This window comes from Mustela lutreola, chromosome 4 (assembly GCF_030435805.1).
Source record: "Mustela lutreola isolate mMusLut2 chromosome 4, mMusLut2.pri, whole genome shotgun sequence".
Taxonomy (NCBI): domain Eukaryota; kingdom Metazoa; phylum Chordata; class Mammalia; order Carnivora; family Mustelidae; genus Mustela; species Mustela lutreola.
Window position 1 is genome coordinate 79,699,933 of NC_081293.1, and position 26,804 is coordinate 79,726,736.

The 26,804-nt window shown below is 47.6% G+C and overlaps 1 protein-coding gene across 2 annotated transcripts in view; it reads left to right on the forward strand.

Moving 5' to 3' along the window:
• ACTN2 (actinin alpha 2) overlaps nucleotides 1-26,588 on the forward strand; it is a 65,449-nt gene extending 38,861 nt beyond the window's left edge. Inside the window, exons 8-21 of one of the 2 annotated variants that reach the window (XM_059170330.1) lie at nucleotides 1,785-1,870; nucleotides 4,545-4,637; nucleotides 6,400-6,630; nucleotides 9,562-9,709; nucleotides 11,286-11,436; nucleotides 14,624-14,732; nucleotides 15,640-15,780; nucleotides 17,307-17,489; nucleotides 19,883-20,017; nucleotides 20,941-21,120; nucleotides 21,736-21,882; nucleotides 23,821-23,886; nucleotides 24,672-24,830; nucleotides 26,374-26,588. In XM_059170330.1, coding sequence (XP_059026313.1) covers nucleotides 1,785-1,870; nucleotides 4,545-4,637; nucleotides 6,400-6,630; nucleotides 9,562-9,709; nucleotides 11,286-11,436; nucleotides 14,624-14,732; nucleotides 15,640-15,780; nucleotides 17,307-17,489; nucleotides 19,883-20,017; nucleotides 20,941-21,120; nucleotides 21,736-21,882; nucleotides 23,821-23,886; nucleotides 24,672-24,830; nucleotides 26,374-26,532 — 1,988 coding nt within the window. In that variant the 3' untranslated portion in view covers nucleotides 26,533-26,588. Of the gene's footprint in view, nucleotides 1-1,784; nucleotides 1,871-3,015; nucleotides 3,102-4,544; nucleotides 4,638-6,399; nucleotides 6,631-9,561; nucleotides 9,710-11,285; nucleotides 11,437-14,623; nucleotides 14,733-15,639; nucleotides 15,781-17,306; nucleotides 17,490-19,882; nucleotides 20,018-20,940; nucleotides 21,121-21,735; nucleotides 21,883-23,820; nucleotides 23,887-24,671; nucleotides 24,831-26,373 lie in introns of both variants that reach the window. The other variant, XM_059170327.1, reaches the window with a different exon arrangement.
• Nucleotides 26,589-26,804: the final 216 nt, after the last annotated feature.

The window sequence follows — 26,804 nt, forward strand, 5'->3', positions numbered from 1 at the left end:
TAGATGAAGGATCCTTCCTCTCTCAGCAGGACCTTTTAACTTGATTCTGTCTACAAAGGCCTTCTTGCGAATGAGGTCATGGTCACCGGTACCAGGGTGGCGGTTAGGACCCCAACATATCCTTTTGAGGGATTCAGTGAAGCTCATAACAGGGACCTTCAAAGTAGGATTCTGATTTTACCCATTCATTAATTTAACCATTTTAACAAACACCATTATTGGGCATTAACACTTAAATACACTCCTCCGAATTGATTGATGGTTTTCAAAAACTCTATAAAGGGAGAGAGTCAATAAAATAATGGAGGAATTGGGGCACCTGGGTGGCTCAGTGGGTTAAGCCTCTGCCATCAGCTCAGGTCATGATCCCAGGGTCCTGGGATCGAGCCCCACATCGGGCTCTATGCTCAGCAGGGAGTCTGCTTCCTCCTCTCTCTGTCTGCCCCTCTGCCTGCTTGTGATCTCTCTCTGTCAAATAAATGAATAAAATCTTTAAAGAAAAAATGGAAGAGCAGCATAGAATAAATAGTTCCTTTTCCTTTATGTCTGTCTGTCCTCTCTAAACTAAGTTTACATTTGTGTGGCATCTCCTTTTAACTTTCCATAGAGTAAATAACTACCTAGAGTTTATCCACTCGAATTAATAGCTAGGATACTAAAGAGAGGAGAAAACAGACATTTAGTAAATTAATACCTCTCTAATACACTGCGGTTGAGGGTGAGTTCAGGGTCACCATCTTTATTCCTCTGGCCTGCTGACATGCGTCTTAGATGATTTTTTTCCTTAGCCTCTGAGTCCTGCTCTGGGCATGTGTCCATCCTGTGACTCCTTCCAGGCTGTTGAGATGTGCTGGTACTCCTTCATTTTCTCCTCCCTTGTGCCTTTTTTGTCTAATTCCTTTTAAATGGTTCAGAAAAATGCTTACATACTATATTATTTTCTGTGTAATTTCTCACAGGAATTTTCTGGCAGTCATGAACTTGACGGACTTGGGTGTGGGGCTTACTGTGACAGGACTACCCAGCAGGTCCCCCCACGTGTGACCCTCTTTATCCTCGCTTCCCCTGCCCTTGGGACTTAATCACCACCGCAGCGTTGTGTTAGCATGACCTTACTTCGGCCACATCGCGAGCTGGCTGCCTCCTGTCAGAACGCTTGTCCTTCTGGCGCAACCTTGCCTTCCCGCCTGCTGTCATTGTGTTGGGGCTTGAACCCTCAGTGGGGATTTTTGACTGGCTCCTTGGACCACTCTCCTGTGAACTGTTACCTGTAGTAAACACTGTAGAAAGTTGTCCCCCTCTTAACCGTCTGCTGTGCTTTTAAAAGATTCTGAACGTTGTTTCTCTGTTTTCCTCCACAAACCTTTCCTTGAGGTGAGCACCAGGCTTAAGTTCCTGGGTGTGTAGGTTCTGTGTGGACTCACAGAAGGGATCTCTGTTGACCCCCTCTGTGTGTGCAGCGGGAGAAAGTCCCAGGGAATGTCCTGTCGTGTGCATCCTGTGGGCTTCCAGAGCTCTGATTCTGGCCGTGGATGTGACCTCCTTGCCCGTTTAGGGACCTTCTCCACTACCATCTCCTTCTCTTTGGCAGTTCTCAGAATGACACAGAGAGTAGTGACTTTGTAGTTCTGACTTCTTTGACTGGAGCCAAAGTTTTAATAGCCTGAGTGTGGGAGGGGTGCGGGGTGGGGAGATTCATTGCTTTGACTTCTCCAAGGCAGCACTTGGCCAAAGCCTGCGAGTGCTAGAACATCCGGGCAGTTAACCTTCTTTTCTCCACACAGATTTAGTATATACTGCCAGACCTGATGAGAGAGCCATAATGACTTATGTTTCCTGTTACTATCATGCTTTTGCTGGTGCACAGAAGGTGAGGATGTAAAACATGAATCACCACTCACCCTTCACCTTCTGTGTCTTAATTTTTTTTTTCCAATTGTTTTTCTCTTTCCCCCTCTCCTCTGAGTAAGGAGACCTGTCTGGTTCTGAGGAGGCAGTCATTTGTCTTTTTTAGTCTAGTTTTCTTTGAATCTTACTTTCTGTCCATGCAATAGTATGCCGTTCATGTTTGTTTTCCAGAAGATTCCATGCCGTGACACAACCCCCACATCCTTTCTGGGCATGCCCTCTGAAAACCCGATGGCTAGGTTTTGCCCTTAGGGAAGTACAAGGTCTCTTTTTAACTGTGTTTTATCCAGTGACCAAACTGAGTTTAAAGTTAAAAAGCAATTCAGCAAACAGTGTTGTCGCCAAGGTGGAAGGAGAAAGGTTGCGTGTTCACACGGTCCTGTTTTCTCTTCCTGTTGGTGGTTTCGGCAGCTACTACAGACCGTAGCAAGAGTCACAATAAGTACAAGCCGTGTCTGTCCTCTTTAGAGGTTTTGTTACCTTGGTGATTTCTGTAAATGGCAAGGTAAGTAGGCACAGAATGGGTTAAAAAGCACGTCCTCTCCAGTGACTCTTGTCCCCCCCGCCCCAGGAGCCAAGCCACGGAGCAGACAGTTAGGAAGGTGGGGTGGGGAAGGGGCAGGAGAGAGGGGGCCTTGGGGCTCTGCCAGTGTTCCCAGCATCTTGCAAGGTGACATGGGTGGCCCAGAGCACCGGTGGCAGGTGGCCTGATGTAGTCAACAGACGAGTGGACGTGGGCCTCACGAGTCATTAGGACGTGATAACGAGCCCGGATATGTAGCATGCAGTCCCTGTATTTGTGCGTTGACCGCACTTTTAGAAGCTCATCATGGGGTGGGGGATGCAGAAAGCCCTCAGACCAATTATTAAAAAAAAAAAAAACAGAAACCAAACCAGAGAACCTGCTGGCTCAAGTCATTCAAGCCCTTGTGTTCACAAACCGCGCCTGGGCCCGAGAGCCCTCCCAAGCTTTAGGACCGGGGGCCCCAGACACACCCAGAAAACGGATCGGTGGAGAGCGGTCTGTTCTTCCCTCTGTTCCCCCTGGTTTCTGCTCTTCATCTGTATGTGTGTTTGTTTTCTGTGTTATTTCTTCCCTCCCTTCAGACATTGTGAACACTCCCAAACCCGATGAAAGAGCTATCATGACTTACGTTTCCTGCTTCTACCACGCGTTTGCGGGCGCGGAGCAGGTACTCAGCCCGTGCCGCCCGGGGCACCGGTTTTAGCTGTGTGTGCGTGTGTGTGCGTGTGCGTTTCTGGGTGTGTGTCCGTGCGCTTCACATCTTACCTCGGAATCTTCCTGAGTGTGTTGTGATGACCTAATACGCCCAGTTCCAAACTGTGACTCCTTCGTGTTTCTTAACAACTTTAACTTTAGACAGTTCCTGAAGTGTTGTTGTTGTTGCTGTTTAAATCCTTCCTTCTTTCTAAGATACTGCTTTGATTTCATTAGTTAATTGTGGGAAGCACTGGTGCTTTAGGAAAAGAATGCCTGGAAAATGGCACCACGGTCATTGAACAGTGACAGGGAGGTTGGGCAAGGACAGATGAGCGCCTTCTCAGGGCCCCTTGTTCTACTCTGCCTAGAAACTGCCTTCACCATTCAGTGATTTGTTCTAACATCTTTCAAAACTAATCTTAATTTAATGGAAACAGTGAAAGGGTAATGATGTTAAAACCTCAGAAAAATTCACATTTCTTAAGACACACGTTGTGGGCAAATGACCCTCAGCTTTCTCCTTACTCAACTGTCTCTTGCCCCTTCACATAATCTACTTGGAGAAAACAGATGGACTGGCAGGGGTGGGGGGAAGACACAGGATGTGTCATTTCTGTGATTCCTCTATGCCTGTCACCAGCAAATGACACTAACTGCAATTGGGGCTTTAGAGGCCAGGCTTTGAGACGGGCTGGGGGCCAGGAGGAGCTGTTTGCTCTTCTTAATTCATCATGGGGTCGTGGTTCAGGGCACTTTGCCACTTCTGGCCCAAGTTCCCCTCCACGAAATGACGACTGAGAATTCTATATACCTCTGTGACTTCTCATGGAGGTCACACAAATCTTAAAACAAGTTTAGCTCTGTGGAAGGATCCCTTCCAGCAAGTTCTGTGTATTCATTTCAAGACAAGAGGGCTTCAGCGAACTCGGTGCAGTGACAAGATATATTCAGGACCCAGTTTTTTGGTTCGTTTGTTTTTGTTTGTTGTTTTTTTTTGTTTTTTTTTTTTTTTTTTTTTTTTTGCTTTGATTTCCAAAGTTCTCTAGAGAGTTCGGACCCCATAGTCACAAGGTCAGTAGAATGCTCAGGTGGACATTCAGGGACGGGGGATTTTGGCTTCCTTGACCTGTTTATTTCTGTCACTAACTTGCTTGATGTTTTACGAAGCTTGTGTTTTAGACTAATGGTATCTCCCCATTATTCCCCACAGTACATTCAGCCTGCCGTGTAAGTCTGTGTAAAAAAGGTGTGAAATGACTCCTAGTGTTCAACAGCCATACCCTCAGTCTTCCTCCACCCTAACCTTGAATCAGCACGCCATCTCCTCGTTTCCTCTCCTGCCCCACCACGTTCCATTTTGTGCATGCGCGTCCCTGTCCACAGAGCTGTCCTGTTCACCTATTGTGTTTTACAGGCTGAGACAGCGGCTAACAGGATATGTAAGGTTCTTGCTGTGAATCAAGAGAATGAGAGGCTGATGGAAGAATATGAGAGGCTAGCGAGTGAGGTAAAGGAAGTGGGTGCCCGGCAGTCCTGTCCATTCCCACCCAGAGGGAGAGGCACGGAGGGGGACACACTGGCTGTCAGTGTTTTCTTTCTTTGCATTTTTCATCTCGGACAGAATCAAAGTGGGAAAACACAGTTGATCTCAGAGCTTGCCTGTCTCGTAGCGACATACTGATTGGCACAAAAGTCATCGTGATGGGCTCCCCAACCGCCCCAAAGCGTAGAGGTAGTTTGCATGTTTGCAGACGTGGGATGTGATTCCGCACTCAGCTCTGCACCTCCAGGGTCAGGCGCCCCCAGGGGACACTGCATTACTTTTTTTTTTTTTCTCCTGCTTCATTGGTTACTGACCTCACCTAGCGTGTGCCCTCCATTCCTCAGAAGCCCTGCTCCATGCTGCAGCTAAGCGTCCTGGGAACTGGTCCAGCCCATTGGGAGACACGACTCAGTCTTGAGTGCGTGTCTTATGAATGTCTAGAGGGAAATGTGGGGAAGACAGAGCTCCCTGTCCAACGCGTTTGAGCACAAATGTCCATGATGCCTTCCTCAGCTCTTCAGCCAGATTCTTGGTTAAAAGAGCGCTTTTCACGTTGCTCTTCTTTTTGTTCTGATTAGAGCCTAAAAAGCAACCAAGCAGTCTCGTCACTGCTGCTGTGTTGCTTCCCCAGTACAAGGGCTGGGCTGAGTGAAGGGCACAGCCACACCCTCTCTGGGCTGAATTCAATTTCAGTGACACATGTCAGTGACCAAATGGTCTTTGCTCTGACTCGGTTCAGCTGATATTTGGTCTGTCCTGGGAAAAGCGTCAGGATACTTGGAATAAATCTTCCAAAGGACTGGTTATTAGTAATCCAATCTGATGATATTGAGTTTATGTTTTCATACCCCTGCTGTGGGAAAATTCAATTTGGCAGCATAGTTTAACCCAGGGACCAACATCAGGATAGAAGCACAACCAGGACCAAAGGACAGACGCCTAGTACTTCTGTCCTTCCTTTTCTTCCCTGGTCCTTCATTTATCCTCCTCAAACCCTTCGACTCTGGGCGTATCACCATTGTAGTGAATTTTTATTCTTAAGTGCTCTAATTTTCCAAGTAATCATGAGTGTCCATTTTTAGTGGCTTTTCAACGTGACCGTGATTTGAGACAAGGGAGCATATATACTACATTCTTAGGAATTCACTACTGTTTTCAATTCTGTCACGTGGATTTCCTCAAAAGCTAGATGATAAATTCAAATATACTTTGGCATTGAGTCAGTCCCAGATTTGCAATACAGCTTCCCGGTCAGTAGACTCATGAGATTTGAGCTTATTTGAAATATAATTACATTTTCAGTTAAACCCGATTCTTTGCTGAGTTTCCATCTCATGTCAGGTTTTTGTTTTTCATCTGAAAGCTCCATCCGGCATTTGTTTGCTAATGTCTGGTCCCCGAGTTTCCTGTAACTGTCACATTCTTGTGGAACATGACTCGTGCTGCCTTTCAGTTTTCGACCTGTGTGTGGGACCGTGGGGGTGCTCACCAGTGGCCGTGGGGTGGGGTCCAGGGGACACGGAAATTCTCATTCATGCCCCAGCACATGTGCATAGAGATGCCTTTTTATCCTCTTCCCTCAGTCCAGAGTATTCTATTCATACTCTGTCATCTTAGGAATGTTAGGTGGCATCCATTCCAACTGTCGGGTGCTTCTGTTTTTCACCTGGGGGTGGGGGGATGGGTTGCTGGCCTCTTCAGCGGCATTTATGTCTTTTGGGGGCAGCTGTTGGAGTGGATCCGCCGCACGATCCCCTGGCTGGAGAACCGGACCCCGGAGAAGACCATGCAGGCCATGCAGAAGAAGCTGGAGGACTTCCGGGACTATCGGCGCAAGCACAAGCCACCCAAGGTGCAGGAGAAGTGCCAGCTGGAGATCAACTTCAACACGCTGCAGACCAAGCTGCGGATCAGCAACCGGCCCGCCTTCATGCCCTCCGAGGGCAAGATGGTGTCGGTGAGTGCCCGCCCCCAGGCCCGACGGTTCCCAAAGCCTCTTCCCTGACGGGCTGCCCAGAAGGCCACACTGACTTCTCCAGCTCCTTCCAGCGCATGGATAGGATGAGGGCCCCGTTAGCACATCAGTTGGGATGTTTTCTCCCCACCAGCTGCTCCTGGTGTGGTGCCCTGCCGAGAGTGGCCCTTACCGCCTCCTCTGCCCTCCCGCAACTGTCATCATGTGCCCTCTCTTACCGGTCACCTGTGCAGGGCCTGGTGTGACAGGGGTCTCCCTCCCCGCAAGGCAGGCTCCCCTTCTCTCCAGGCTCACTTGCGCAAACCTTGCCACCTTGTCTGCCTGCTTGCAGTGTGTGGTCCTGGCCCTCGGCTGCCCTTCGCAGCGGAACATCCAGAAGGAGTCCCGGTGGCAGCCCTTGCCAGCTGCTCACTGCTCCTTTATTCCTTGTACTCTTCACCCTGCGGCCTGGCTTGTCCCCTCTGGAGGCCGTACCTGTTTGGCTCTGGGGGAGGGGTGTGTGTGTGGTGGCATTTTGGCTGTCACTTTCATTTCCATATTCTCTGCTGCTTGAACCCCGTTAACGATGCTGTTTGCTAGAAACTCTTTCTACTCTCGACCATGCCGTTTTCTTGCGACCCCACGGACTCCTTCCCTCTGCTGCCCACCCCCACCCCAGTGTGTTGGAGGACCTCTCCCAAGTGTGGTGCCGACCCTCTTCTGCACCCCGTACTCCCAGGGGATCTCCCCCAGGCCAGTGCCTCCCCAGCCCTGTGTCTCCAGCTCCGACTTCTGCCCGAGTCCCAGGTTCGCGTAGCCTCAGGGACGTCTCGGAGCCTTTCAGACCCTACCTGTCCCTGAGCCCCGCTGTGGCATGCTTGTCTTAGCAAATGGCATTGCCACGCCCAAGTTACGGACGCCCCAAGCCCAGGTAGTATCCACATTCTTCCTTTCCATCACCTTCTTGCCTGCAGTACCTCAGTGGTCCTGGTGGCTCTGCATCCAGCTTCTGTCTTCACTCTGAGCCCTGCTGTCTACCTGCACGCGTCGCTGTCTGCTGAGCCACCCCCTCTCTCTCCCTCCCTTCCTCCCTCCTTCTCTCCCTCTTCCCTTGGGCCCCACCATGTCCCCCTCCCTGGCCCCTAAAGTTCCCTCTCTCCACAGCAGTAGCTGGGCTCTTTTTTTTTTTTTTTTTAAAGATTTTATTTATTTACTTGACAGACAGAGAGCACAAGTAGACAGAGAGGCAGGCAGAGAGAGAGGAGGAAGCAGGCTCCCTGCTGAGCAGAGAGCCTGATGTGGGGCTCGATCCCAGGACCCTGGGATCATGACCTGAGCCGAAGGCAGAGGCTTTAACCCACTGAGCCACCCAGGCGCCCCAAGCTGGGCTCTTTTTAAAACAAAATCCACAGTGTGTCTCCCCTTCTCAAAACCCTCTCATGACTTTCCGGAGTATTTAGACTAAGATCCAGATTCATGAACCCGGCCTAGAGGATCCCGTGTGATCTGACCCCCTCCGTCCCCTGCAGATGGTCTCTGCTGCTGCGTCCTCACCCCCACGTGGCCTCACCTCCCTGGGGTCCTGCTCCCCACCCACGGGGCCAGCCCCCCTCAGGCCTTAGCGCTCACTCCCGCCTCCTCATGTAACTGGGTTTTTGTGTCACTGAGGTAACTTGGCTCAGATGCGTCTTCTCCAAGTGACCTACCTGAAGGAACCCCCCCGCGGGGCTCCTAGCCTCACCTGACCCCGTTTTGTCTTTACCTCACAGCCAACCACTGTCTGTGGTGACCTTGTTTCATTACAGTTGACCCTCAAACAACACGAATTTGACCTGCACAGGTCCACTTACATGTGGACTTTCTTCAGTAAATACAGGACAGTGCTATAAGCGTATTTTCCTTTTGATTTTTTTGATGGCATTTTGTTTAGAATAAGAATACGGTATATAACACATAGGACATACAGCATATGTGTTAGTTAACTATCTACATTACCAGTGAGGCCTCTGGTCAACAGTGGGCTGTTAGTAGTTAAGTTTTGGGGGAGTCAAAGTTTGTACACTGACTTTGATCTGTGTGGGAGGTTGGCGCTCCTAACCCCTGTGTTGTTCAAGGTAAACTGACCTTGTTTCTTCCCCCCCCCCCCCCCCCATTCGTGCAAGCTCTCAGGGGCAGGGAATCTTAAAGGTATCATCTATTCTTCTATCTATAAAAGTCTCTTGCTGTCATCCAGGAATTGGTTGTTGATGGCAGGCTGGTTGGATGGTTGATTTGAATTGAGTCACTTAGAGGTGTCATCTTTAAAAAATTAAAGCCTCTAAGCCTTTGTGCACATCTGGAGAAGTATCAGGCATTTATTGACTGATGAGAAAAACCATATTAGTTTTAAAAAGGCCCTGGCAATAAGTAAGACCTTTCTTTTCTTTTTTAAAGAAATGTATTAGGGTATATGGAGAGCAGATTTAATACTATTTTTTCCTGTTTTTTTTTTTTAATTATGTTATGTTAGTCACCATACAGTACATTGTTAGCTTTCGATGGAGTGCTCCATGATTCATTGTTTGCATAGAACACCCAGTGCTCCATGCAAAATGTGCCTCCTTAATACCCATCGCTGGGCTACCCTGTCCCCCCATCCCCCTCCCCTCTGAAACCCTCAGATTGTTTCCCACATTTCCATAGTCTCTCATGGTTTGTCTCCCCCTCTGATTTCTTCCCATTCAGTTTTCCCTTCCTTCCCCTAATGTCCTCCCTGCTAAGTAAGACCTTCCAGAGCCAAAACAGTGGAGTGGTTATTTGGGGGCAGGGTGAGGGGAAAGCAAGGAGATGAAAACACAAAAGAAAACCTGTCAGACTCCTGGCAAAGGGGATTTTTAGAAAAGCGGGAGGCTGGAGGTAACAAACCTGCTTTTGCGTGTGCTTGAACGCCCCCAGGACATTGCCGGCGCCTGGCAGAGGCTGGAGCAGGCAGAGAAGGGCTACGAGGAGTGGCTGCTGAATGAGATTCGGAGGCTGGAGCGTGTGGAGCACCTGGCGGAGAAGTTCAGGCAGAAGGCGTCCACGCACGAAACGTGGGCTTACGGCAAGTGTGCTGGCCTGGGGTTGGGTTCCGAGAACATCAAGGCTGAGCCGTGGACAGAGCCACAGTGTGCAGCCTCCACACGCCCCCGTCAGTGAACCTGTGGGCACAGGTGTCCCCGCCCCTCTCCACGCTGCAGTCCCAGTCCTAAATGTCTTCAGGAGGTGGGTGGGGAGACTTCTTTTCCAGTGGAGCAGATAATGTGCTTTTTCACAAAACGGCACCCGAAACGCATTCTTCCCACACTTACTTACATAAGTCCTGGCCTCCCCCTGTCTTTCCCCACTCTTGTTCCCTTCGATCCGCAAGTATCTGTTTATTCCCTGTCGGTCAGACAGCCCAGGCCCAGAGGCTAGGTTCTGCCACTAGAATGTTTAATGTTAAACGCCACGAAGCAACAGAATTTCCCATGTAGAAAATCTGCTTGGAAGGAGGAATGCAAGGGATCGTTTTCTACAGTCTTAGCCGCCTTATTTCACTCAGGTTTATCTATTTCTCTCAGATATGCAAACATATCTCTTTCCAAAGCTATGATACTATGATCCTGTATCTATATTTTTATTTTTTATTTTTTGCCTGTCTGCTCTTTGCTGAGGTAGAGGAACATAACATTCTCCCCACCACATCATCTGTTTTGAGGAAGGTCAGGGAGGTTCCCCTCATCCTTTGGTTCCTTTTTGCTTTGGTGGTGTTTGATCGTCGATGTTGTCCAGTGAGAGGGCAAGAGGCACGGGTCTGCAGCCACGCAGGTTGGAGGCCCAACTCTGACACTTCCCAGCTAAGAATTTTGTATGAGCTCCTCATGTGTCAGTGCCCCAGTGTCCTCTTCAAAGGGGGACACCAGGAACACCTCTCACATAGGCTTTGCATGAGGATGTAATGAGTTCACAGTATAAAGCACTTAAATCCATATCTGGCACAAAGGAAGTGCTCTGTGTTGTTGTTAAATGTACGAACACTTGCTTTCCATTTCCAGCTTCATAAAATTAAATTCTGAAAGGTCATCAACCAGGAAGAAATGTGAGTCCATTTATAATCACAGCAGTTGCTTGATTCAGAAATATTTGTGGGGAAATAGGTAGAGGTTCAGAGAGAGAAACTTCTAGTATGGTCAGGAAAGAAACCACAGGCTATATTTAACCACAGAAAATACTTTCCAGAAAAAAGATATTTGGAGTCAAGGTTGAACTGAGGGCAGCCTAGGAGAGTCCAAGTGTCTTGTCTAACTATCCCAGGTAATTCTTGTGAACTAATAATTACTAACTTAACTAAGCATCACACTGGAAAATCAGGTACTTATTACTTGGGATTATGAGGAGTGCAAATCTGTTATTTAGCCTGGACTCAATGTACTTCTCCCCTCCCCCCGGCCATGTGTAGACACGAGCTTTTAGAACACAGAGGGACTTGGGCAATGTTAGCATAGTTAGAGCCTGGAAACCCATGACACCTGTGCCACTGTGTCTTTTCCCCTTCTCTTGGTTCTTGGGAATCAGAAGCATCAGCAAGAACTTTGCAGGTGCCAGGAAGCTGATGTGGGACATCAGAATATTCATACTCCCTTCTGCAACCCTTGCAGGCAAAGAGCAGATCTTGCTGCAGAAGGACTACGAGTCAGCGTCTCTCACCGAGGTCCGGGCCCTGCTGCGGAAACATGAGGCCTTCGAGAGCGACCTGGCCGCCCACCAGGACCGGGTGGAGCAGATAGCAGCCATCGCACAGGAGCTCAAGTAGGTGCTGTCTGCTGTCCACAGGTGCTGTTGCTCCCATGTGGCTGCCTGGCTTTACCCGACAAGCCCCCGGACCATGGATACAGTGCAAGGATTCCCCTGGAGTGCTTCCCCAGAGCATTTCTAGGCAGGGCAAGGCTGGCCTGTACTCAGTTTAGGAAGAACCAAGCTGGAGGCCTCTGTATTTCCAAGCAGCTCAACAGACAGACGTCAGCTTTGTTTCTCTGGATGGGCTAGAATTCCCCGGGCCCTCCTATCCACCAGCACGCCCCAGCCCCACCCCAGGCAGCTTGCTTCCAAGAGGGTTAGAAATGAGCATGGAGGGCTGGGGTCCAGCTTGGAAAGGCTGCCTCTCCCAGGTTGGGGTACAGAACATCCACACACCAAACAGAAATGCCTGCCTTACCTCCCAGGAGGGCATACCACAGCCCTGCTTTTTCTGTGTCATCTGATATGTGCAGTTTCTTTTGCATGCTCTCTGTTTTATGGGAGGGAACAGCATGGATAGAGTCCAGGCTGGTGTAAGCCCCAGGGGGCGTTCTCAGGGCCCACTTGTCGCAGGTACACCCTCTGGCTCTGACCCACATCCGGGGAGACACCTCCCTGCAGTTTCTCAAAGCCTTTTTTCGAGACCCTTGCCCCCTTTGGATAAGTACCGATTTCATTCCCAACTCCCTTCCCTGTCATTGTAATCACAGATATACCTGCAGAAGTTTCGGAGCCTGAAATCACATAAGGATAACTGTCCCAGAATAATTTTTAGAAACACAAACATTTACTTTCCTATGTTAGATTTTCAGACTTCCACGTTGCTCACTTTTGGGTAGAGCAAACTCATGGACTAACAGATACGGCCTCTTTTAAGACTATCCTATTCGTTTTTTAGTCTTGGTAAATAAACCCTTAATCATTTGTGATCTTCATAATCCAATTTGTACCCCAGATTTGTGGTCTTTACAAGAGCATGCTTCTTGAATGTTGGGGGTGTGACTGCTTGTTAGCAGCTGCAATTAAAGTAAGGGATAAACTAAACTCAAGCTATTTAATGCTCTATAACCAGTGAATAGTTCGGAATGGCTTTAAGTGTTGTCCGTAAAATTTAAGGAGTAGTTTTGTGGTATCTTCCTGGAATATCCGGTGTCCGTTCTTCACACCATCCAAAGAGCCACCACATACAAAACTTAAATCTGTGTTCATCTCAATGTATTCCTTCCTTGTTTTTTTACAAAATAATAAAATAATAAAAAAATAAATCAGTGCTCGTGCGGCTTGCCAAGTGCGGAAAACCCAGTATGCCCAGTTCCACAAACCTTCACTCCTTGAGAGCAGCTATTTTTAGAACTCTCTGTGTAAACTTTGTATGAATTAGAGAAATGAGAAATGGATGTACCCCCTAAAGGCAATGATGGGGAAGGGAGGGTTGTGGTCTCCATCATGGGTCCATAGAAGGACCCCAGGTGGTGGCTTTTATTCTTTTTTTTTTTTTTTTTAAAGATTTTATGTATTTATTTGACAGAGAGAGATCACAAGTAGGCAGAGAGGCAGGCAGAGAGAAAGGGGGAAGCAGGCTCCCTGCTGAGCAGAGAGCCTGATGGGCTCGATCCCAGGACCCTGGGATCATGACCTGAGCCGAAGGCAGAGGCTTAACCCACTGAGCCACCCAGGCACCCATTTTTTTTTTTTTTAAGATTTTATTGGTGGTTTTTAATCCTTGAAGTCTTTATTCTCCATGATATTTGCATTTTGAAGAGCCATAGCCTTTTCACTTTGTATTCAAGGCTGCTTGAGTTGTTGGTATGTTTTGTTTCAGGGGGTGGGGGGGGGGGTGTTATACCAAGGAGCTTAAGAAACTAACAGCGGCTCAGTCACATGAAGGGTTCTGTGCACATGGAAAGCTGCTTGTAAGCTGGACAGGCTTTACCCTCTGCACAAACCCTCAGCTCAGGACCACAGAGTGCGTCCTTTGTTCAGTAGCAGAAGCAATAACATTTAGGACCTGAGAAGTTAGTATTATTTAAGAGGAAAAGAAAAGCACCTGGTAAATAACCATTGCCTTAATTCAAAGTCAATGGAAGAAGTAAATGAGCACCAGCCTCAGGGGAATGGATTTGGTAGGATGGGTGGGAGGGAGTTTCCTTAAATTTGCCTTGTCTCTCTGGACTGTGTGTGAAGTCTCTCCTAAAGGTGTCTTTAAAGGTCTGTGAGCCTCTCGCTTTCGTCTTAACTTTTTGTCCCCAGAGATGAGAAGTGAACCTTCTAGCTGGGAATTTGTTTGAATTCCAAGTTCACCTTACAAAGATCCCATTAGGATGCATAGACCGGACTTGAGGGGAAAGACGGTTTGCTTCGTAAGACATCATGTTGTTCTTGGCGTCATACCAGTGGCATTAGACAAGTCAGAAGTTCTGTCCAGAAGAGGAAGGGCTCTGGTCTGCTAGTTTTTCAAGATTCCTGCAGAGCTAGATGCCGCCACAGTGTCCCGTCTGGACCTGGCTCTCCACCCCAGCCCTGAAGCCCAGTGCCCTTCGAGGGGAGCCAAGGACACGATGGGGTGCAAGCTGATACCTCCCTCCCCCTTGACTCACTTTGCTGTTCCAGTAGCTGTGGCTTTGGGCGGCCCACAGGCCTGTCCTCCAGGTCAGATGGTTGGCTTTGTTTACAGGTACACTGACACTTAAAAATAATACTCTTGGGGGGCGCCTGGGTGGCTCAGTGGATTAAGCCGCTGCCTTCAGCTTGGGTCATGATCTCAGTGTCCTGGGATCGAGCCTCGCATTGGGCCCTCTGCTCAGCAGGGAGCCTGCTTCCCCTCTGTCTCTGCCTGCCTCTCTGCCTACTTGTGATCTCTCTCTCTGTCAAATAAAATAAACTAAAAAAAATAATAAAATTAAAAAATAATAATAATAATAATACTCTTGGGCCGGGCCATAATGAAATCAGCTTGGGGCACAGAGAAGACAGGATTTTTGACTGTATAGAAAACCGTTGGACCAGCAAGAGTTTTATTCATTCTTCCTGGAATCTGTCAAAGATCAATGATCATGTTTGCAATGGTGACAGTTAACAAAACCCTGAAATATTCTGCCACTTTTTCCTCAGATCTTAAAAACGAAAAAGTCTGTTTGAGCCCATGTCCATTTTCCTCATAACATCAGGGAAAGTTCATCTTTGTTTTCACTCCCCGCAGCGAACTAGACTATCATGACGCCGTGAACGTCAACGATCGGTGCCAGAAAATCTGTGACCAGTGGGACAGACTGGGAACGCTTACTCAGAAGAGGAGGGAGGCCCTGGAGGTGAAGCCTGGTGACCTGACTTCCCGTCAGCCACCTGTTGACATAAGATCTTTTCACAGAGGCTCTTGAATTAGAGTCCCTGTTATTAATTTTCCCTGCTTTTTTGTGGCATGTTGTGTCTAAAGCAAAACAGGTTGTCTCATGAGAGGAGCCACCACAGAGAATATGAAAAATAAGAGAAAGTGGGAGATGTGAAGTGGGTAGCTTTGTCCCATAATTTATCCACAGAGCAGGGAAGCGTATTTTTTTTTTCAGTGAAGCGTACTTTTGAATTTAAAAAAAAAAAAAAAAAAAAAAGAGGAATCCAGAGGTAGTAAGATGATGGTACAAACCCATTTTGTATCAGGTGGTGATTACAGGACTCGAAACCATGCCCAGAGAGGCTGGGAGGATCTCTGTGTTAGATCCTGAAGTAGGATTTGAGAACGTTAAGCTGTAGTTCCTCTGTCTTCACTTAGGTCAGTGACATCTGGGAAAGGTGTGAGGTGTGTTGCCCAGAAGAGGAGGACAGTGTGTTGAGTGTTGTTACCTAGCATGTTTGGGGAATCAGAGCTGACCTTAAGGGTCCTATGTCAGTCGGAAGCCAGTGACTACATCCCCCCTATGGAGTCTCAGTTTTCAGAAAAGTAGCACAGAGCAGAGTACTCTCCTTTGAAAACAAGCCTATTCTGGATGTTATTAATTTTTTTTTTTTTTTTTAATTCAGAATCCACTTCAGGGACCTGTAGGGCTCAGCCTAATCACGGAACACTGGCTAATCTTTTGTATACACATGCTGATGATGAGTGCATTGTGATTAACAAAATGTTAGATAACAGTTGTTTGTTCTGGAACCCGTGTTGCCATCTTTGGAGAGAACTTTTTGTATTTATCCGTGATAATGCTTCTCTGTTTAACTTCTCTCCAGAGAACTGAGAAATTGCTAGAAACCATTGATCAGCTTCACCTGGAGTTTGCCAAGCGAGCGGCTCCTTTCAACAATTGGATGGAGGGCGCCATGGAGGACCTGCAGGACATGTTCATTGTCCACAGCATTGAGGAAATCCAGGTACCTGAAGCCCCAGCCCCATGCCCGTACTGCGCTCGAGAGGAAGTGTCATTTTAAAAACGTGGAATTCTTTTGTTTTGCTTCTTACTAAGAAAAATGTAGCTAGGCAGCCCAAATAACCCTTGGACCCTTAGCTTAAAAATGTGTGCACGAGGCTTGGCGGCGATGGAAAAATTAACATCATCTGACAATGGTGAAGACATCTAAAAGGGCCTGTTCTTTAAAAAATTCTGTGGAGTCCTTGAGCAACATTGACATTTATGCCCTTGGATGGTATTTGTAGAAAGGTGTGAGTTTATTGGCTGTTGAGATAAGGACCTTGCAAATACTTGCATATTACTGTTTGTTGAGATCTATATAGTTTTGCTGGGCCAAAAACATAAGAAACCACAAAGCAGCACCTCCTATTTCCCGTAACACCAGAATGCTCTGCTTCTGATTTCTTCCAGAACTTCAAAGTTGTGAGTAAGACTTCTGTAAGGAGTCACGTTAGGGAGGAGAGTTCCTCTCAAAGAGCCTGCACCTAGTCTACTGAGAGGCCAGTGTACAATGAATTTGATGTACAGTGGAATATTCAGGGAAAATACTTCTAAATTCTTCTTTCTGTAAAATAGGTAAATCATCAGAAAGAATCCAAATATGAAGGAAGGCTGAAGGTTGGAATTTGAACCCACACCTCCCTGCCAAGGAACATTCTGGAAGGGTTTACACCTGGGTGTAGGGAGAAAGAAATTACTTTGTTGAACATTGCATGTTTTTGTGTGTGCGTTCTTAAGCAGAGGTTAGCAACCTAAAATCATTTATTTTTGGAATGAGTGAGACTTGTAAGTTTGCTGTGGAAGCCATACCTAATGCATGATATAGTTTCTTCCTTGGGTGTAAGGTCAGTCTCTCTATAGCAGCCAATCTCTTGCAGTGACTATAGTGACTGTTAGCTAGGCACTGGAAAGTAGTTTGCCAGGCATCTACCTAGACCAGAACCAAGGGGCTCCTGCCTTACACATTAAGGCCAAAGGATAGGTTTGATAAATGGAGGTTTTTAAAGCCGTAGGGGGAAAGAGTTGGTTTTCATGGCCTTCTCCTTTTGAGAAGTAGGGATGTATTTCCTGGTGGTCTTTAAGTATAAAGGCAGGAAACAGTAGTTTCTTTTGTTGGACTACAAAGGTAAGAGGTTAGAAAGGGCAGCTGAGTTCTGTTTGTCAGTGGAGAGTAAAACACAGACAGTAGTTGGGGATCAAAAATTATGAAAGCAAACTTTTTTTTTTTTTTAAAGGAAACAGTTACTTTTTTTTTTTTAAGACTTTGGATTCATAGCCATTAATTAGTCATCGTGGTTATCTTTTTTTCCATTTCCAAGGAACCTGACTTTTGTGCACCAAACCACTTTCTGAAAACATCCAGAATTTGTTTTCCCCGCACAGATTCCTGCCCTTATAGAAGGCATACACACATGTGCAGAAGGGAACACCAAAACCTGTAGCATCCACACGACAGTAAAGTTCCCTCCACTTCTGTCTCTGGGTTAGAGTCTGATCACTGCTCACGAGCAGTTCAAGGCCACGCTGCCGGAGGCGGACGGCGAGCGGCAGTCCATCATGGCCATCCAGAACGAGGTGGAAAAGGTGATCCAGAGCTACAACATCAGAATCAGCTCCAGCAACCCCTACAGCACTGTCACCATGGACGAGCTCCGGGCCAAGTGGGACAAGGTGGGTGACCGAGGCGGGCGTTCCCGGAGCCAAGGCTGAGGGCGGGCATAAATACTTGGGGGAACGAGAGTGACTGAGCTGAACGACAATCAGGGTTTCCCCGGCTTTCACAGTGTTGGAACCAGGCACACCTCTCATGGAGCAGATAGAAGGGAGCTCTGAGGTGTGGTACAGCACGAGAGACTTTCATGGGCCGAGGGGAGTGGGAGCGAGGAAGTCAGACTAGGCAAACAAATCTGGTTGGTTATTGCGAGGTTGCTTTCCTTCAGGGGGTAGCAGGCATCTGTCTGGCAGATTATCTCAATGTGCTCATTGGGCCACTGACTGTTGATTCTGCTCCTGGGCAAACAGGAGCTGGAACTGAGTCTCGGATAGGTGACATGGGACTTAACCTGAGCGACTCCATTGCGAGAGTGTTGTCTTGTTTTTAACAGATGAAATATGTTAGACTCTTAAGTGCCACTAGGCAGCCTCTGATCTGTAAGGAGAGAAAGTAGACGGACATTTGGGTGGCTCGGATGGCTTGGACGGTTAAGCAGCTGCCTTTGGCTCAGGTCATGATCTCAGGGTCCAGGGATCGAGTCCGACATCGGGCTTCTTGCTAAGCAGAGAGCCTGCTTCTCCCTCTTTTTGCCCCTCTCCTCTTTCCCTCTTTCTCTGACAAGTAAATAAAATCTTAAAAAAAAAAAAAAAGGTAGAAATATTTTTCCTTAAGGAAGATCTTATAAAATGTTGGCAAAATCAGTATAGGTTATGAGACTAATACCATAAGGGAAACTATTTTTAAAACCCCTACTGAAAATTTGGTGCACTCAAGCCTGTCTATAGTACGTACTCCATTAAACAATTTTTAGAATATGGAATAAGACACTTTCCAAATGTGTGTTAATTTTAAATGCAGAAAAATTGCCTGGAAAACGGGGGAACTCAAGGACTCCTGCTGACGTGCTGCGTTTTAGATTTTGGGAAACTGTCCACAGATTTAATTATAGTCCACATGGGATCATTTAAGAGTTTTTGTCTCGTCCTTAAGAAAAAATTTATCCTCATGGTTTGAATTCGAGTACAGTTATCTCCAAATGCTACTACAGAGTCCCTCAAAGTCAGTCCACCAAGTGGATCTGAGGTGGCTTGCTGTGAAAACACACGAGCAACAATTGTTCAGTTATCAACAGTGCAGAAGGGGAGAAGACCAGGTCTGGGGAGGAGAGAGGATTTCTGAGAGATGGGACCGACGGACTGCATTTGAGCTTCAGACGTAGCTCAGGCCTTCTGACAACCATCGTGGAAACGAACATGTTGAGCTAAGTCTTCCTCCTGAAGAATAGGAAATTAGGTCCTTTCTTAAAATGGGACAAACATTTCTCCCAGCATGAAGTTGAAGAGCAAAGTGGGCATGTGGATTTTTGTGAAAGGGACATTATGAACAATGACGTCTGTAGGAGCAGTTTTGCAGAAAATGCAAAAAAGAGGTCTGAAATAGTTCCTTTGTCTGTGGATTCAAAGGGAACTCAGGCAGGGCATGAAACTGTAAATCACAGGGTACAAATGGAATGAGAGAGGTGTAGGCTGGTGCAACGCTGTCCTGTGATCGCACATTAGATAAGAGTTGAACTCACGAACCTAAGCAGGGATCCTTAACTTTTTTGTGTCTTGGATCCTTCCGGCAGTCTGGGGGAGCCTGTGGGTCCCTTCAGATAAATGTATTAGTAAATTCCTAAAGACGTTTAAGGTGGCAACAGAAATAAATGATGTCAAAATATAGCCATTAAAATGTTTTTTAAAAGCTGCTGTATGGTAATGGCTGTGCTCCTGCACGGACACATTTTAAACCAGGGCCTAGCAGCAGATCTGGTCATTTCGAAGCAGGGATGAGTGTGCGTGCTATTTTGAGAGGCAGGCAATAACTCCTGTTACATGAGACTGTCTGTGATTTTTTACTGTGATCAAGACGCAGCACGGCTAAATATGACTATGGATTTGCTGCCCACATTCATAATCGAAGGAAATGCTAACTTTCAGTTAGAGAGCATGAAAATAAAGATGTCAGCTCTCCCTCACTCAGGTTCACAAATCCTCTGCGCTTTGGACTGGGCCCCTGAAACACCTCCCCAACCCCTCCACCCCACCCCACTCCTGGCTGCAGGGACCTCCTTGTCTTTAATGCAGGCACACTCTGCCTTTCCACTGCATGGCTGCCAGGACTAGACCCAGCTCTCCCTCAGTTCCTATAGTAGGGGCGCTCGGTCTCCCTACTTCCCCTTTCCCCCACCCTCCCTATGTCCGCCCCCCCCCCCCCCCGCCCTGCACTTTGGACCATAGGCATAAATCTTGGTCACACCCCTACAGGATGCAGGCTGGCCCCTAATCCCTGTGCCCTTGGTCCCTGACAGGTGAAGCAGCTTGTGCCCATCAGGGATCAGTCCCTGCAGGAGGAGCTGGCCCGCCAACATGCCAATGAGCGTCTGCGGCGCCAGTTTGCCGCACAGGCCAACGCCATTGGGCCGTGGATCCAGAACAAGATGGAGGTAGGATGGTGCCTTTCCAAAGAGCTTCTTGCAGCCCTTGAAATGAGCCCCTGTGTTGACCTAACAGTGACCCCTCTTCTGCTTCTCTGCTTGTTGCCCCACTCAGTGCTATGGGGGCCCTTGATGTAGCACCGGGCTTTACTCCTTTGGGTCCCTGAGCTCGTGTAGCCTGCAGACCTCGGTGCAGTGTGAGGGGGCCCCACTGAAAAGGGCGATGAGGCCGCTCTTGCTGCCATCTGTTCATTTGGACATTAAAAAGGATGTTGGAGCTCTTTCTTGGTGTTTAGTCTCTGTGGGACCTAGATTCTAAACCCTCCGTCCCTAAGGAGGACGTGGGAAGAGTCACAAATCTTTTGCATTTTCAGAACATTTAAGGAAAAGTGATCTTGGAATGGTACTGATTTGGGGGTTCATTTTATCACTAAGAACAGCCAAGAGATACCTGTTGCCCTTCATGTGTTTCTCCCAACCTCCCTTTTGGTGATACAATATTAGCTTCCTCCTTAAAGGGAAAAGCTGTAGGAATATGAAATTCTTTTGACCCTCCAGTGGTCTTCAATCTGTCTGGCAGCTTCTCTCCTGCAGAACATCCCCCAGCCTCCTCCAGAACAGGGCAGCTCGGACCCAGGGAGCTTCCCTCTGCAGCCGAAGAAGAAACGACTCTTCTCTTATCCCTCTTCTTGCTTTGCTGTTTTGGATCTCCGTTGATTCCCACCTCCCCCCAACCACCTAGATGAACTAGAGCTAGAACTGCTGTCCCGCCATGGGACTGCTGTTTCCCACCACCCTGGAGAAAATCGGGGGACTCTAGGGGCTGTCGCATGCGGTCGTGGCTTCGGCAGCTCACCCATGGATCCTGACTCGCACACGGCGGGCCCCAGAGGCCGGCTCACTGGTTTGCCTCCCTCTGCTTGCCCCGTCAGGAGATTGCCCGCAGCTCCGTCCAGATCACGGGGGCCCTGGAAGACCAGATGAACCAGCTGAAGCAGTACGAGCACAACATCATCAACTATAAGAACAACATCGACAAGCTGGAGGGAGACCATCAGCTCATCCAGGAGGCACTGGTCTTTGACAACAGGCACACTAACTACACCATGGAGGTACACGGGCTTGGGGCTTTGCTTCCCGCTGTGACCGTGTCACCACCTCTTGGGGTGCCCCCCCACTTGTCTCTGTTCCGGTGGGAGGTGCTTCCCCATGGAAGTGGGGGATCTTCAAGCCTTCCCTGTGCCTCTATGTGGAAAAGCTCCGTGAACTGTTTCAGGAGCTATGGAAGGGTTGGTTTTCACCATCCTCGTCCTCGTTAGCATGACGGTGAAGTCATTGCACTACTTGGAGAGTAACTGAAGGTTCCTGGTTCTACCAGTCTGGCCCCGTTTGCTCCCCTGGGAGCCGGCAGGTGTAACCCTGGACCCATCCTGCTAGTTGGTAAATGGAAATCTATTTTGAGTGACAGATAGACTCTCCATTGTGCATTTTATTTAGAAAGTGCCACTTGCCGCTGTTAGAATCCCGCTCTCACTTCTGAGCGCTTCCCACTACAAAATCTTAGGAAGAGTAAAAAATTAGAATGAGAAAAGTACAGATAATAATAGAGTTGGGTAAGCCCTACTTACCTCCCTCTGGGTCTAAGCCCTCCGGTTAGGAAAACCAGGAGGGCAAGATGGACAGGACAGAAGAACCCAGAGCTGACCATTTCCTTTTTCTTCTGGTAGCACATTCGTGTCGGGTGGGAGGTGCTGCTGACGACCATCGCCAGAACCATCAATGAGGTGGAGACCCAGATCCTGACGAGAGACGCAAAGGGCATCACTCAGGAGCAGATGAATGAGTTCAGGGCCTCCTTCAACCACTTCGACCGGGTACGTCTCCCCCGACTTGCTCGGAAGGCAGCACTGGGGATGTGAAAATGCACTGGAAATCCTATTCATGATCTTAGTGCAAGTCTTACTGCCCTGTAAACGTTACAGGGAAACAGGATGATGAACGCCAAGGGAAACCACCAGCAAAAACACAGTGCTAGGCTCTGATGTTGCGCCTGGGGACTTGAGCTGGAGGTTCGCAGGTGGCTTTCTGCAGGTGGCCGGTGGGTGGTGGCTTTGTAGTCGATGGCAAAGCCAGAAGGAAAAGTCTGTCCCAGATGCAGTGTGGTCGTTGGACTTAGATCTTTTCTAAAGATTTAAATATGAAACCCTGAGGTACATTTCCCAAGTATTTAGGTGAAACCTCCAATGAAAACTTAACCTACTCTTTTGACATACAAAACCCATTTTTTTAAATTAATAAAATGGACTCATGACAGGTTTTAAGGAAAATGCACCAACAGAACGATGATGACCGTTTTCGTGATAAGGGCATATAAAAAGGTGCTGCTGGGATTTTGATTTGAATCATATTGAGTAAAACCAATCCTTTATACGAAAATTCCCAGTTTGCATATCATATGGCTAAAAGTGACGTCTAAGGCCACATATCATTTGCTAAAGATCCTTAGAAAAGGGTTTTTCATTACTCTGTATGGGACAGGTGTATATGGTTTATAGTCCTCAGTAAACGGTTCTCAAAATGCCTCTGGGCAGGGAGCCCAGGTGGTTCTGTGGGTTGAGTGCCTACTCTCAGTTTCAGCTCACGTCATGATCTCAGGTCGTGAGATCGAGCCCCGTGTCAGGCTTGCACTGGGCATGGAGCCTGCTTGAGATTCTCTGCCCCTCCTCACTGGCCCCCACAATCTAAAAAACAAGTCTCTGGGCTGTGCAGCCAGGTTCAGACCTGATAGAGTTCAGACTATAGACCTCTGATGGGGGCACAGCTATTTGAATCCAAGACAGTGAGATCGTAGAGGAGGACAACGCAGAACCTGCCAAGTTAAAAAAAAAAATGCATTTAAATATTAAGCAGTATATGTTTGGGGGGGTAATGAAGTGTGCTTGAGGTCGTGGAGACAGGTGTCAGGGATGCGGATACATTTCGGGTCATCTTCTATTGAATAGTGAGGGTATGAATGGTGGAGGGCACAGCAGACATGCCCTGAGGGGCTCTTACTGGAGCTTCTAGAGTGGAGACCTCCCACGACGGTGGCCATTGGCTGCCTTAGCGAGGTGGACCCGAGGGTCAGAGGCGGGGAGAGGAAGTGACCAGAGGGTCTTAGCACAGCATGCACATCCCTAACGTCTAGGGTTTTGTGTGATGCCTCAGTTTCTGGAGAGTTGGGGTTGTCATTTGTTCTGACGTGGCCTTTTCTCAGCTGTGGTAGCTGTCATCTGTATGGGCTTCCTACTTGCTGCTCTGGGCAGACCCTTGTGGCGTTTATGGGGAGAGGCTGTGATGCCTAGAGGGGTCACACGATCCTGGCCCACGGGCCTGGGAGTGCTTATGGGGTCCCTGGGCCTGAGTTCTAGGAGCTATTGTTAAGGGGGACCTCCACAAGTGAGGACCCCTTGGGGCCACGAGAGCATGATGATTTCTCGGAGCACTTGGGGCTATGTCGTACGTGGCAGTAGTTGGTTCCCGACTGGGTCATTCTCACGGCTCTGGGTAGTTTTTTCCTGTGGTTGTCGTGAATGTGTAGTCTCCTATCACTTTTGCCTGGTGGTTATCCCCCGACTCCTCCTTCCTTTCTAAGAAGCTATTTTGTAATATCCTTGTGTTGGTTCCATCCCCTTAGAAGTCGAGGGTGGCCTTTCCCATCTCCTCGGCAAGGCTCCACGGGGCCTTTCTCTTACCGGATTCTGTCCTGTTCGCTTCACTTGTTTGCTTTGTCCCTAATTTTCTGAGTCTCTGTTCTTTGTATTTGTCGGCAGAGGAAGAACGGCCTGATGGATCACGAGGATTTCAGAGCCTGCTTGATTTCCATGGGTTATGATTTGGTAAGACAGAAGTTAACATTTTACAAGGATTGTAAAATGTTTTTTGAGTTTGGACTTACGTTACGGGAAATGACTAGCTTAGCGTGTGATCGCACATTTGGGATCGGTTCACTTTCATTGTATAGGGTGATCTTTCTGAAGGTTTGCTTGCTGCTGTATAAAAATCATTTCACAGAACCAGAACATATATTGTTATTCGTAATCAGTCAGATTTTTATTTTTCCTAGTGAAGGAAGGAAACATGAACTTTTTAAGACAACTTTATTGCAAACTGTAGTTCCCTCATAAAAGTGTGAACACCTCAATGACTTTTGGTAGCCTGATGAATTTCAAAGTTCTTTTCCCTCTTACTCTAATGTGTATTTGAACATGAGCTGCTTTGATTCTTTTCAGACCCTTAAAATAAAAATTACGAGGGCCGTATTCTGAACTGCCTTCTACTTAGCAGTTGGTTGTGGTCGGAGGAAAGGCCCAGCTCCCTTGCTCTCTTAGTTCTCCTCCAGAAGTCCGTTCAGGCCTGAGGGCTACAAGGACAGAGAGAGGAAGGAATTCGGACATTTGAGAGCTTCTGGCTTGACATTACAGCAACTTGTAACATCATTTGATGGCAGTAAACTTAAGTTACTCCGCTGGGGAATCTGTTCCAAAGACTGAAGGGAAATGCAGGGAGTGTTTGAGTGTTCAAACCATGAGGAATTTGCATGTCAGGAGTGAAAGGACGGGGAATGGCACTGTTGAGGATTGTGTCCAGTTAAAGTACCTGTTTCTTTGCAACCTCGCCTCAGGGTGAAGCTGAATTTGCACGCATCATGACCCTGGTGGATCCCAACGGACAAGGCACCGTCACCTTCCAGTCCTTCATCGACTTCATGACGAGAGAGACGGCCGACACTGACACGGCGGAGCAGGTCATTGCCTCCTTCCGGATCCTGGCTTCTGATAAGGTCTGCAGTGACAGATCTCCTTCTCCCATCCAAGTACTAACCAGGCCCAACCCTGCTTAGCTTCCGAGATCAGACGAGATTGGGCGCGTTCAGGGTGGTATGGCCGTAGACGACAGATCTCCTTCTGCTTTTGTGGGAGCTCATGGCATTGTTCTAGTAAAGCAGGAAACAGCGTTGCCAAGTAAAAACCACTTCGATATTAGTGTGTTTTGAACCACGTCAGCATCGAATTCAGAAAATGCAAGTCAACCTAACAGTGGCCCCCACAGAACAGAGAAAACACAGACATTCTGTTCCCAGCATTTGTGTGGGCCTCTCAGGGAGTTTGACAGAAGGAACCCAGTGCATATTTTATAGAGTTTTTTTGTGTATGTTTCACTGTGTAAACTCCATTTTACATTCTGGGCCAGGAGATAAGACTCAGAAAGAAGAAACTGCACAATTCAGATACTATGAAACTGGGAACCTTTTCTTAAGGATCGGTGACCCTGACTTTGAGCCCGACCCTGGAGGCTAAGTTAAATATAGCCATTCAGTCCTTTAAACTATTGGCAAGCTTTGCATTACCTGTAGCCTAGAAATTAAGTAGGAGTTTAACAGCAAGTTCAGAATTTTTGACTCTCATTCCCCGAACAATAACAATATCTTAGTAGGTATAAATTAAGTGTGGAATAGGTTTCTTTTACTCTGTGTTCTGGCTGAGAGGGAGGAGGAATTTAGCATGTGAAAACATCAGCAGAGCCATGTTTATTACCTTATCACATCAGACAAGATAAACTATCCTGACAACAGTAACGTTTGTTTTAAAATTAATCCCGTGTCCCGAGGATGGGGGTAGAGGGAGAGAGCCCACCGGATCAGGAGGTAATAAATCAAAGCTCACCTAACTCACCCATACCCCCAAAAACCGTACTGTAGCATATTTGCTATTTATTTATTTTGCCTCTTACTTAGCCAGTCTGTTTTATTAAAATTAGCCTGTTTCCTTTTGGACATTTGACCTTTAAGAAAATACATACATCCCATTATTAAATGTTGATTTTATTTTGCTTTAGAGAGAGGTTTTCTCCAGTGGCAAAATTAGCTTTTTAATAAACTGAGTAGAAAAACGACTCCATTTTCTAAACACATGTATTGTATACATTAAAAAAAAAAAAGTTGATCATGTGAACTATCCCCACATTCTCATCAGCATATGGTATAAACCAACCATCCCTTTATCTTTCCAGTACGATTCTTAGGTCATAGTGTTTTTTACTTGCATGGTGGCTCAGTTTGAGAAGCGCAGATGCTGGTCCTCCCTCTGCCTTTATGAAGCCCATTAAATGTCCTGCCGGCTCCAAGAGCAATCACCTTGCAGCTTGGCTCTTAGCAGGGAAACGCAGCCTTGTGTGGGTCCTCGGCTCCCGGGCCCATTGGACTCCCGGCGTTTCCCCCTTTATTTAGACTAAACAAACGCAAGCCATGTGTAAGTATGAAAACCACGTCTATTCCCACGTGTTCTGCAGTTGAGCTTACAAATCCTTGTGTGTGTCTTTCTCAGCCGTACATCCTGGCGGAGGAGCTGCGCCGAGAGCTGCCCCCGGATCAGGCCCAGTACTGCATCAAGAGGATGCCCGCCTACTCAGGCCCGGGCAGCGTGCCGGGCGCCCTGGATTACACCGCCTTCTCCTCCGCCCTGTACGGGGAGAGCGATCTGTGATGCCGGGGCTCTGTATCCACTGATCCCCTCAGAACGCAATAAAAGCTGAAGTCACAGTTGGTTTCCTGGAACCTTTGACAAGCGTTATTAAGTTAAGAGAGAGAGAAAAAATAGTTGGCACCTGCATGGTTTACCAGCAGTGTGACGCGGCCGCAACGAAGTTTCTCCGGTTGTTGCACGGGGTCGTGTGTTTCATAAGTAGGTTTCTCTGGTTTGGGATTTGTAGGTGAGTACACTAAGATAAGCAGGTTTTCGTTTGTTTCTTTGATAAA